General features: G+C 51.7%; 1 protein-coding gene across 1 annotated transcript in view; it reads right to left on the bottom strand.

Moving 5' to 3' along the window:
- Positions 1-12,473, bottom strand: part of TOX2 (TOX high mobility group box family member 2) — a 95,952-nt gene that overhangs the window by 47,912 nt on the left and 35,567 nt on the right. The window contains 1 exon segment of the mRNA XM_037499060.1: positions 128-193. Within this exon segment, the coding sequence (XP_037354957.1) occupies positions 128-193 (66 nt within the window).

Below are 12,473 nucleotides of genomic sequence, written 5' to 3'. Positions count from 1 at the left end.
GCTCCAAATGGTATTCTCGATCATTCTGAGAGAGGACAGTAGTGGGCTGTGTCCCCCTCCCTCTCACTTCCCAACCCCACCCCAGGAGCCCAAGGCCAGATCCCACTCAGGAGGAGCGGGCACCCACCTGGCTGGTTGGCAGGAGCTCTGGGTTTCCGTCACTCATCCCCACGTAGGCACTGTCACCATCAAACTGGAACAGACAAAGAGAGAAGCAGCTCTGAGTACAATGTCCCCAAGAAGGCCCCAGGAGAAAGCCAGAGGCGGTCAGGGGAGAGGACACACTGAGGGGACAGGACTTCGGGATCTGGAGAAGCAAAGATCACAGCCCAGCGTGCCCCAAGTCCCCATTTCAGCAGCGCTCCTTCCAGGGGGGACAGCACAGCCCTTGATCTGTGGCCCCTGAGGGTTCAGGTTAGCGCCATTAATCACACTTAGGATGAAGAGAGGGAAAACTTTCTGTCCTTTATGCCTCATCCATGATGTAGCAGGCTACCTTTCCAGGTACGAACTGCCTGTCTCCGGAAGTCTGCAATTAAATCTGTTGTCCAGGGCCTCCCCACTGGCACAGCGGTTGAGCACTGGGTTGCGAGGGTTCGATCCCGGCTGGCCAACAAGAATCCCACATGGCGAGGCGGACCTCTCCTGTCTCGCCCGCTGCTCCCCTCAGCAGTGTATTTCATCAGTCTGCTTGTTCTGTTCCCCGCTCTGTCTCTGGTGAATCCTGTCACCCTCCCGCGCTATACCCCAAGTTCAACTGGGCCTGTACCCCAGTTCTTGTATAAATAATAAATAAATCTAAAATAAATAAATAAATAAATAAATCTGTTGTTCAAATGACGTGGGGATATCGGCCAGAGCTGGAATGACGTGCGGTGGAGGGAGGCCAGGATCTCCAGGGCCTTAGGGCAAACACAGCTTGGCCCCTTCACATTTGCCCCTTAAGTCACCTGCAGCCACAGGCAGTGAGGACTGTGGTGGGCCATGTACAGGAACCACAGTCCTGTCTTCTGAGAAGCTGCCAAGTCTGGATTCAGGGAGATTTCCCCACAATAGGTAGCAGGAATTGTGGGGGAAGTGTGGGCTTGGGACACTGGCTCCCCTTTTCCTTGATGTGTGACCCTGAGCTGGTGTCTAAACTGCTGGCAAGTGGGGGTCAAGAAGAGGCCCCCTCTCCAGGGGCTGCTGCACTGAAACATGCAGAGCACTTGGCTCAATTCCTTCTGCCCCTTCCCTTCAGCTAAGTGTCTCCTACTGGCTTCTGGAAGCAGAGCCTGAGACAGGTGTGCATGCATGTGACGTTTGAGCTGTGCCCCTGGGAATTGCTGGGAGGGAGGCACACGGGGCAGGGCTAAGCAAGGATGTGGTCTCAGCTGGAGACTGGCTGTGGCCCATCTCATGGGGCACTCGGGGCCCTTGGAGTGTCTCACCATAAAGCAAAGGTCTGTAAGTCAATCACTGGCCATGGGCCACCTTTAGGGGACAGTAGGAGGCATCCCCTCCCAGCAGGGTGGCCCCCACTTGGCAAAGGCATGTTCTCCGGAGAACAGTGCCCGCTCTGAGCCCAGTGTTCACAGCCAGTGAAATGGCCACTCTGGCTATCGGGGCCGGGGGCCACCAATGGCAGCTGCTCATTTTGTTTCCATTGAAAGTTTATTTTTATATTCACATGTTTCAAAATCCCCCAAGTGCAAAAAGCCACACAGTGAAAAGTGTCCCCACCCCACCTCCAATGGCTGGGGTCTTCCAGCTCCCTCTGTTTCCCTTCTAGATGTCTATATTCATACATTTCACAGTTTCTTCTTTCACACCAATAACAGCATACGCTACACACTGTTTTGCACCTTATTTTTCTCTTGGCAACACAGTTTGCAAAGTGTTTTCTATCAGAACATATGTATTGATAATTCGGTCTTCCACTACCTTGTGTTTCGCAGCATGGATGTAACATAGATATTTAACAGGCAACTGAGCCGTTTCCAGTCTTCTGCTATTTCAAAGTCACTCCCATGAATATTTTTGTGTAGCCATCATTTCACATGGGTGTGAGTTTGTCTGCAGGATGAGTTTGTATAACCACCTATAATTTTGACGAATACGATTTTAACAAATATCACCAAGAGAACCCCGTGGGGGCTGTAAAAATCCCACAGTCACGCCTAGATGTCCGTTCACCCAGACCCTCCTCACTCGGAGAGGTGCTTCTCCACAGCCAAGTCAGATGCCAGGCTCCTTCCGCCGTGAGTTCTGAGAGACCCCCCCACAACCTGCACTACCCTCACCACCCCCACAACCCCTACCATTCCCGATTCCCTTGCCCCATTCCACCTTATTCTTGGCCCCACAGCCCCTTGACCGCCCAGAAATCTATATAATTGATCTATTTACTATGTTGATGGCTTAAAGTTGGACTTCCCTTACAAAAATGGAGTCTCCTGGAAGTCAGGGGTCTTAGTCTATCCATACAGTAAAGACCCCCAAGTACCCACAATAGGGCCCTGTGCAGAGTAGATAGTCCACAGTGCTCATGGGTGGGTGGTGGATGGATAAATGCATGAATGAAGCAACCTCTACATCACCCACAAACCCACCTATTCCCCACACACGGGTAACACCACCGGCACAAACTGATGTGGCCAGGGCACAAGCACAAGTGTGCACAGAACACAGACCCTCCATGCAGCTGCTGCACAAGGACCCTCCGTGGCGCAAGGACAGAGGGCTGTCCTTGACCAGGTCAGTCTTCCCATCAAGGCAACAGGATTGGTGGTTGCACCCAAGTGCTTCCCAGCACAGACGGGCAGAGTCCTTCCATGACTGCTGGACCAGCAAAAGAAAAGGCCATGCCATATCTAGAGTTTGTGCACTGACCCCCAAATGCAGGGCTCCATCTGCACCGCACTGCACTCAGAACCCATGCTTCAAGGCCCTGTTCAGAGACCACCTCCTCCAGGAGGCCTGCCATGCTTTAACCTCCTCTGGCTGTCCTTTGCGGACACCGATGTACCCACATCTGTCTTCTGCTCAGAGTGGGAGCAATGCAGAGGCTGTAACTATGTTCTGGTCACGCCCAAGGCCCCCAGCACCTGGCACAGGCTAGTCTCACAAAAGCCAGTGAGGCAACTATTATTTCCCTGTTTAAGCCAAGGAATTGTTGAGAGGACCAGTGTCCAAGGTCTCAGCGTCTGGGAGAGGCTGGCTCGGGTGTGGCTGCTTGTTTCTCCTGCCTGGTCCCTCCTGTGGCTTCAAGCTCCTTGGCCTCAGGGGTCAAGGCTTTGCTGCTTCCAACTATTTGTACTGATATATCCAATAGTCAGTACAGGGCCTGGTACAAAGTAGGTGTTTGATAAGTATGTGTTAACGGTTGGGGGGTGAGGAATTATCCTCCATCGTGGGGAGTGGTGTTGGGATGTGAGGAAGAGCCCCTGGGTCTGGATAAGTGTGTGCTGACCCCAAAGAAGGAGGCTGGGCAGCGGAACCTGATAAGGTCCCCAGAGCACGCCTCTGATGGGCTTGTTCATTCATTTATTCAAGCAAGGAAGAGCCGCCACATGTGGAGGAAGCTTGCTTCCTGCTCTCAAGGAGGACCTGGGAAGTTGGTGGCAGTTCCACAGGCTTGGGCAGCCTCTGCCCAGTTACCTGGTGCCTCTCACAAGGCCCCTGGAGGCTGCTGAGCAGTGGTGGGGGGATCTGTTTTCTGCCACCTCGCCCAAGTTCCCACCACCTCAGGACCTTCAGAGGGGAAGGTCGGAGGGAGGGGAACTCTAAGGGCTCCGGGGCTTCTCCTGGCTGGCCCCCAGGGCACTGGCGCCTCATGCTACCCTTCAGCCCTTGTCTCTAGGGCTCTTTCTGGAGGAAAGAACTTGGAAGCCAAGGAAAAAGTCTCTAAGCAGGTGGGCATAGGCAAAGCTGAAAACACCCACGTCTGCAACCAACACAGGAAATGCTGAGTGTACCCCACTGAGCACGGTGATGGGGTGTGCACCACAAACCCGGGGGCCATGTCACATAGGACCCAGCTTTCAGGATGGCATGCATCACACCTATTCCCCACACACGGGTAACAACCACCGGCACAAACTGATGTGGCCACGGCACAAGCACAAGTGTGCACAGAACACAGACTCTCTGTGCAGCTGCTGCACAAGGACGCTCAGTGGCGCAAGGACAGAGGGCAGGCCTAGAGGTGTGAGTCACCTGCATGTGCACCCGCACATATGGCACGAGTGTGTGGCGCACACGGAACAAGACACAGAACTTAAATTCTGTGCCTATTTCATGATTTATCAGTCCTTCAAAAATTGTTCTTCATACCATACAACCTTCTACAAGCTTCAAAATGTGAGAAAGAAAATATAGGGGATGACAACAGCCTAAGAATTTCCACGAAACGCCAGGAAAACATCCTCTTCCCACTGACTGGAATAGATTAATTTTCCCCATTTCATATTCTAATTATAATTCCTTTTCCCATAGCCATCTTCAGTCCTCATTACAGCTGGAAGATTGTTCTGCAAAAGCCAGGCCTTCATCTTCTCTTCCCAAGAGTTTTGTCATGGAAATGAGTTTTGGAATCTGAAAGAACCCACATTTTTGCAAATCTCGAATGTGTGGGGATAACCCTTTCATGGCGGCCACCAGGGACTCTGTGCTGAGAGGCTTCTAAAGCCGCCTCTCCCCAAACCCCGCAGCGTCTCCTTGGCAGAGGGGTGGGTTCCCACACCCCCACTCCTGGCTATATATATATTTTTTTTAATCTCAGCAAGTAGGCAGCCAAGGTAAAAGGTGAGAAACCCCGATGCAGCCAACTCAGGCAAGCTCAACTGCTTGAAGCCTCAGTTTCCTCATTCTTATGACCCATGGAGTCACTGAGTCATAATACACTTGATCTTAGCCAAAGGCTAAGAAATAATTAAATCATAATCAGTATATTATGTGGGGTGAACAAATTAAATACATATCTTTGGGTGAACAAATGTGATAAGTGGGTGGATGTGTGGGTAAAGGAAGAGGAGTAGAATAGGAGGAGAGAGGGAGGGAATGGAGGATGGATGGGTGGGTGGATGGATGGGTGGAGGGATGGATGGGTGGGTGGGTGGATGGGTGGGTGGAGGGATGATGGTACAGATCAATGCAGCTCAAAAGAGATACAATTCAGGCCACGCATGTACGCCTCATATGTGATATTTAGTTTTCTAGTTTAAAAAGTAAATATAAACAAGTGAAATTAATTTAATGACATTTCACTTAACCCAATATACTCATAATTATCATTTCAACATGTAATCAATAGGAAAATTATGAATGAAATGGCTTACTTTTCTTGGTACTGTCTTTGAAATCCGTTGTGTATTTGATCTTATAGCTACCTTACGGTTCATCTCAATTTAGACTATCCACAGTTCAAATGCCAAAAGTTACACGTGACTGGTTGCCATAATGAATAAAGTAGAAAATAGTAGGGCTAGGTGAGATGAGATGGTGGATTGTGGGTAGGTGGATGGATGGATGGATGGATGGATGGATGGATGGATGGATGGATGGATGGATGGATGGATGGATGGATGGATGGATGGATGGATGGATGGATGGATGGATGGATGGATGGATGGATGGATGGATGGATGGATGGATGGATGGATGGATGGATGGATGGTTGGATGGATGGATGGTTGGATGGATGGAAAGATTGGTAGGAAGGGAGATATGTGATTTGGGGAGTGAATGAGATAGATGAGTTAACAGGTGGATAAACAGAGAGCTGAATGGTTGGACAGATGTTCAGAAGGTGGGTGGGGATAATGGGATGACTGGATGGATGGACAGGTGTGTGGCTGGAATGTGTGGATTGCATGGTTGAGGCAAGAGGGATGGGTGAATGGAAAGATGAGAGGGGACAGGTGTCCTCAGAAAGATAGGCGGCGGGAAGATGACTGGGTTGGCAGGTGAGTCAGACACAGTTGGAGGGTGTGTGTGAAATGCATGGAGAGATGCCTGGAATGGCCAAAGGGGTGGGTGGGATGGGTAGGTGGGTGACAAGTGGATGTGATATTTCCTCCTTCCTCAATTCGCTTTTTCCCTGGATAACTGCAGAACTGCACCATGTCATGACTCCCAAATGGTCATCTTCGGCCAAGTCACCTCCAGATCCTAATGGGTAATGACCCCCTGGATATCTCCCCCATTTGTTCCACAAACACCTCAAATTTAGCCCACCCAACACAGAACTCATGACACGTGCACAGACCTGTCTTTCTCTAGTGCTTTTCCAACATGAGAGACGTTGTCATCTACTGCACCTTCCAAAATCAGTAACCCCAGGTGACTCTGAGCCTCTTCCTCCTACATCCCCTGGATCCAGTCACCTGCAGAAGCTTCTGCCCCATCTCACCCATCTTCCATGCTGGCTAACATTACCATCTCTGGGCAGTCGCTTCACTGCTCAGTTCAAACCCTGCAGTGGCTCCTCATCACCAAGCCTGGCCTCAGGACCCTCAGGATAACCGAGGCTCAGCTCCCATGGTGTTCCTCAATGTTACGGCAACCCCCGAAGCCCTTGTCTTCACACACTGTCCCATCCTCAGCCTGGAGCACCCTCCTCTTCCCGTTCTCTATCCCCGGATGGAGAACTTGAAATCCAACTTGTCCTGGGTCGTTTTTTCCTGGCCATGCACTCCAACCTTGACTCTCTTGCTTGATTTAATACACCTATATCCTTGGGTCCAAACTTACAGCTTCCCTCCTAGGGCAGCTTTGGACTAAATGTAACTTCTATGTGTATGAAGTGGACTCCCCAGGCAACAGCACTGACTCCTGAATTGGAGTATTGGTTCCACCATTTTCTAGCTGTGGGTGACTTTGGAGTTGACTTCTCTGTGCCTTAGTCTCCTCACCTACAAAACGGTAATGCTGGCAGTTATTAAACATTCCCATCTTGTAAGGTTTTTGAGCATTGTCAGACATAAGTTAACATCTGTAGTATAATGCTTAATAATGGTAACTGCTTTTGACAGGTGCTTGACAAATGTTTTTATTATTATTTGCTGAACTCTATCTCATCAACCACAATCCCCTTCGGTCTACAGAAGACTATGAACCACCAGACATTCCCCAACTTCCTGCTCCTTCCCCTTCCCCATATTATTTTCATCCCAACTCCTTTCCTTTAGTCTGAGAGGACCCCCTCGTGCTCAAGGTCAGTCTTTTCCCCTTGACCTGGTGCCTCCCAGGTCTTCCCCTCATTATTTCCACTCCCAGTCCTAGATCTAAGATCTAATTTAAATGTGCTAAGAAAAATGAAACCAGTCAATGCCTGTGTGGGATCATAGACCAGATACCTACAATGCACTGAGTAACACACTCCCAACTAGTGGGGAATTACAATAAATGAAGTTCGCCCCAAGGCACTGAAAATCGGTAAAAGCACAAGGACTTGGAGGCTGCTAAGGGCGCAGCAGTTGTGGGTCACTGACCGGTAAGCAGTGAGTACCTCCTGTGTGCCAGGCACTGTACTGACACCACGCACGCTGCAGTGATTGTGCCTAGCCCCTGGCCTCAAGGAGCCCCCGGTCCTCTGGAAAAGTTTGGGAGACTAAAACAATCCTGTTCTCCAAATCCAAGAAAGGAAGACAAGTCATTCTTTAGTTTTAGCCCCAAGATGGAACAGATAACCATGAAATTTGCCTGAAGCCCACCCCATTCTATGACAGCCTTGCAATCCCCAGCTCAGAAAGTCAAGCAGCCAGTAACAGCCCTACTCCAATAGGCACATGTCTCTGGCTGGGAGTCGGCCAGTCCCAGAACCTTCTGCTTCTGAAAGTCCCCTGACCCCAGGACTCCATGCTTTTCAGGACCCTACAAAAGATCAGTTCTTGCTTGATTTGAAGAGGCCAGCTCTGCGAAGAACAGTAATGAATTCAGCCTCTTGTTTGACCTCTTCGACAAAGGTAACCATGGTGGGTGAGGTATCCTAGGCGAGCAGAAGCAAGGAGAAGGGTCTTTCAAGAGAGTCATCCTGAAACAGGTAGCATGAAAGTTCAATGACATTGGACATGCAGGAGCTGGCCAGGGCAATAGCAGGGAACAGGGCATCCACGGCTGCTGCAAGCGCTGCCAGTGAGCACCTGCAGCATACCAGACCTCCTCCGGGAGTTGTGCCGGTGGTCTCTGGAACACACCCCCGCCCAGAAGCTCCAGAGAAAAGCAAGGTGAAGCTCAGGGTGGTGGGAATTTGCCCAAAGCCACCCAGGCAGCACTCAGCTGGCTGTGACTGCATGTTCCAAAGCAACAGCTGTTCTGTAAAAGCCGCTGCCCCTCCCCTCTGCACAGAGACACAGATCAAAGACCAAGGATGCACAGCCCCCAGCCCAGTCAGTTGCAGACTCCGCAGGACGCGCCTGGCAGAGATCTGAAGAGGAGCAATCAAAGGCACTACACTGCTCCCGCCACCCCCGCGCTGGGTGTGAGAAACGCTCCACACAGATAAAACACAGCTCAAAAGACGCAGGCAGCTGCAGCCTGCGCCCGCCGAGAGTGCGGTTTTATGTGGAAGTCTAGCCGAGAGATAGGCATCAGGACGGGGATGCTGGCGGAGGGGGAGGGAAACAGGCCACACAGATGGACAGAGACAGGGATGAAGGCGACCTGACCAGCCCCTGACCACTCCACCCCAGGTCTCCTCCCCTCAAAGCAGGATGACAGCCCCGTGGTCACAAAGATGAAGCCAGGCAGTCTAGGTTCAAAGGTCGAGCTTGCTTTTCAAATTAGACGACTTTTTCATGTAGTTGCTGTCTCAGCTTCCTCATCTGGAAAATGGGTGTGACTGTCACTTGTATGCAAATAAGTTAACAGAGAAAATGCTTAGGCCACTACCTGGTAATTACTAGCTCTTACTCATTCTGCTACTCTCGTGGCAGTCCTGCCAGGCTCTACCTCCCTCCCTCCTGCAGATGAAGGAACTGAGCCAGCTTTATGCAGATATCTGAGGTCATGAGCCTGATGTCATCCTCCTGATGCTTCTGTTCACTCTATATGATCTGGAATAAAATTTGTACATGAAAATCTTCATCAGAGTCCAACTGAGGGCTGGGTACCAAGATGATGACTTTGCTTTGTTCCTGAAATGTGAAAGGTTAATTTCTCTCCCAAAAGCATGGTGCTCCCTGTTGGTGCTCTTGCTTTGGGATATAATGCACATTCTTACCCTGCCCACTGAGAAACCCGGTGCTGAGGCTGAGGCCCAGAGACATTAGGGGATCTACCCAAAGCCACACAGCCAGAACAGGTCTGAGCTGGGTCTGAAGTCCCCCAAGCCCACTGCCACCTCTGCCATTTTCAAGCTGTGTGAATCAGAACAGCTGATCGCATGACCAGGGCCTGGGGCCTGATCAGCCAGGCAGGTGGACGATGCCTGGGGCACAACCATCCAGAGGAGCTGGGTGTAAGCCCAGAGCTGTGGCCGCTGCAGGACCTTCCTGCCCACTGCTGACAAGGAATGGCGTGGCCGGGACCACTTGTTTCAGTCAGTAACATCAAGAGGTAGAGTAAAAAGGCAGTGTCACTACAGCCTCCACAGTCAAGTGCTGCCAGGCACCTGGCACCCCTTGGGAGCCAGGAATCACTGTCCCCATTTTACGGACAAGGAAGCAGAGTCCTCCTACCTGGCTCAGACCACGTCCCTCCTAGACCTGTGCTGTCCAGGACAGTGGCCACCAGCCACACACGGCCATTGAGCTCTTAGAACATGTCTTGTCCAAACTGAGAACGTGTTTAAATGTGACATACACACAGGTCTCAAAGCCTTAGAACAACCAAAAAAGAATGTAAAATGCCTCAACATATTTACATTGATCACATGCCGATATGATAATATTTTGGATATATGGGGTTAACTGAGATGCATTATTAAATTTAATTTCACCTGTTTCTTTTTACTCTTTTTAAATATGGCCACTAGCAAGTTTCCAGTGACATCAGTGGTTTGCATTGTATTTCTACTGGACAAGGCTGGTCAAGATGCTGTCCCAGTCACCCGTTGCTCCAGAACTCCAGAGATAGAAAAGACCACTTCCGCAAAAACTGAATCCAATTCTCCATAGAGGACCTGAGGAAACTGAGGCCCACAGAGGGAGAGTGACTTGTCTGAGGCAAGAGGCTGTGCAGAGGGAACTGCACAGTCCACAAGACTGTTTGAGGTTGGCTGCTGTTCTGGGATGCCATCCAGGGATGGCATGTGAGGATGCAGGATTGCTGGCTCAACCAAGCCACAAAACCTGTTGGCAATCAGGGCAGCTGAAAACACAACCCTTCACCTCTGCAGAGTTGGTTCTCACCAGAGTTCAGGGAGCACAGACAGGAGCTCCAGTCCACAGGACATGTGAGGCCACCGGGCATCAGTCAGCTGCAGTGGCCAAGAGGCTTGGCCTCTTGTGCAGCTGACCCATGGCCACACGGCAGGTCTGAGTCCCCACCACGTGTGGTAACTTACACATCGTCTGCATTACCACAGATTTATGGCAAAAATTATCCTCTCTCTCAGCTCCATTTAAAGTCATTTGGAGCTCGCTCCAGTCCCCGATTATAAATCTAATTGCACATTCCAAACAGACAAGCGCTCATTAAGCTTTAATTATGCACATGTTGTTTTCAACAAACATTTTCATTTGGCCGCTGTGAGAGAGAATGGTTCCAAGGGGGCTGCAGATGCTGCCTGTGGCTGGAAGGAGCTGGGAGAAGTGGGTCAGGGTGTGGTCAGAGGGGGTGACCAAGTGCCGGGCCAGGGCGCCATCAGATGTGCCACATGACTTTGATGCTCGACCACCAGGCTTCAGGTGCAGGCGACAGCAAGTGTGTGTTCTCAGCTGGTCCCACCAGCACCTGGTGTGCCCAGAACCCGGTCTAAGCTGGCATTGATGGGCCTCTGTGCGGTGGGGAGGGACTATAGGGACCTTCCCTTGCCAGGAGCTGGTTTCTTCAAAGCCTCTGGACTTTGTCCCTGCCCCCGGCCACCCTCCACAGCTGGAGCAGCTTGGTCCAGCACAATCATCCACTCCCTCACTTGTTCACTCATTTATTCCACAATTACTAACTGAGCACATATCTCATCAGGCAGTGAAGGGCCAGTGTCTGTCTGGTTCTCCCCAGGTCACTCCCCTTCAAGCCCATCCCCTCCCTCACCCCAGGAAAAGTCTAAGTCCTTGGCTGTAGCATCAGAAAGCTTGAGAATGTGCCTCTGCCCCGCTGGCCGCAGGCTGGCCTGAGGCCCCACTCACATCCCTCTGCTGCATCCCTGTACTTTCCTACATGGAGGGGTGTGCCTACCACCCCCATCCCCCCAGGCCTCTGCAGCTCTGGGTCTCCTCCCGAGCCTCACTTCTCTCTCCTCTCCCCTGCTGCCCCCTCCAGGAAGACAGCCCTGGTTCCCTCTCCCAGCCCAGCCCCCTCTGCGGGGGCATCAGCAGAAGCATTTATTTGACCACAAATGCTGTAAACCACCGCCAGCTACAGGCTTCCTACCGCAACCTGCCAGTTCCTCTGCACAGCGTCGCCTCCCCCAGGGGCGGAGCGGAGAGGACCTTGCACTGTGGTGTGGTCCTGACTGAGGCCTTCGTCTCTCTGGGCCTCAGCCTCTTTGTTCCACGGAGGGGCTGAGTGATGGGAAACTCTGGGCCCCTGGCAGCTTAGTCCATTTTAAGTTCATGGTTTGTCCAGGGGCTAGACCTTCCTCTTCCCACCCCAAGAGAGGCCCTGAGGCCACCAACTGGACTTCAAGGGTTCAGCCAGGACCCTCTGATCCTCCCAAAAGGGAACGCACCATGGCATCTCTATGCCACACAAAGTGGGGCACACCCGGAGATCAGCAGGCCCCAAAGTCACTCCTCAAAGATCTTTTGGAAAAACAAGCGAAATAAATGTATATTAAAGTGGTCATCAAGATGCACTCAGCACCTAGCGGTGTCCGTGGCTTCAGGACAGGGCCCCTGGGACAGTCTTGAGAGACAAGTGGGATGTCTGAAGCCCCAGAGGGGAGCGAGGGAGGCAGGGCTGTGCTGGGCAGGGGGCTAACCGAACTGTGATGCAGTCACACCAGAGGCTCTGCCCGTCCCCAGGCAAGTTCAGAAAGGGGGAGGGGCAAAGATGGCCCCCATCCGAGTGGGGGCCGCAGTCCTCCAAAGTGGCCAGCCAGGGTCCAGGCTGCCCCAGGGGAAGGGGATGGATGCCCGTGGCCAAGGCCCCCTCCTCCCAACACAGGCAATACCCAGAGACAGACCCAGCTGGGAGATGGCAGCAGCCAACACTCGAGGCTGATAGAACGAGCATCTCAATCCAGGAGGGGTCTAGGTGACTTTCAATGACTCCTTCGTTCGCTTTAATTAATTTTGGGGGGCACTGAGCTCGCGCTTACGTGAAGTCAGGCCCCCTTCCCATCCACGTACACATTTTAACTCATGTCATCCTCACAACAATTTTAGGAG

The sequence above is a fragment of the Talpa occidentalis genome, unplaced genomic scaffold (genome assembly GCF_014898055.3).
Source record: "Talpa occidentalis isolate TD23 unplaced genomic scaffold, MPIMG_talOcc4v2.1 talOcc4.10, whole genome shotgun sequence".
Lineage (NCBI taxonomy): Eukaryota > Metazoa > Chordata > Mammalia > Eulipotyphla > Talpidae > Talpa > Talpa occidentalis.
Note: the sequence above shows the minus strand (reverse complement) of the source record. Positions and strands in the feature narration are given on the sequence as shown.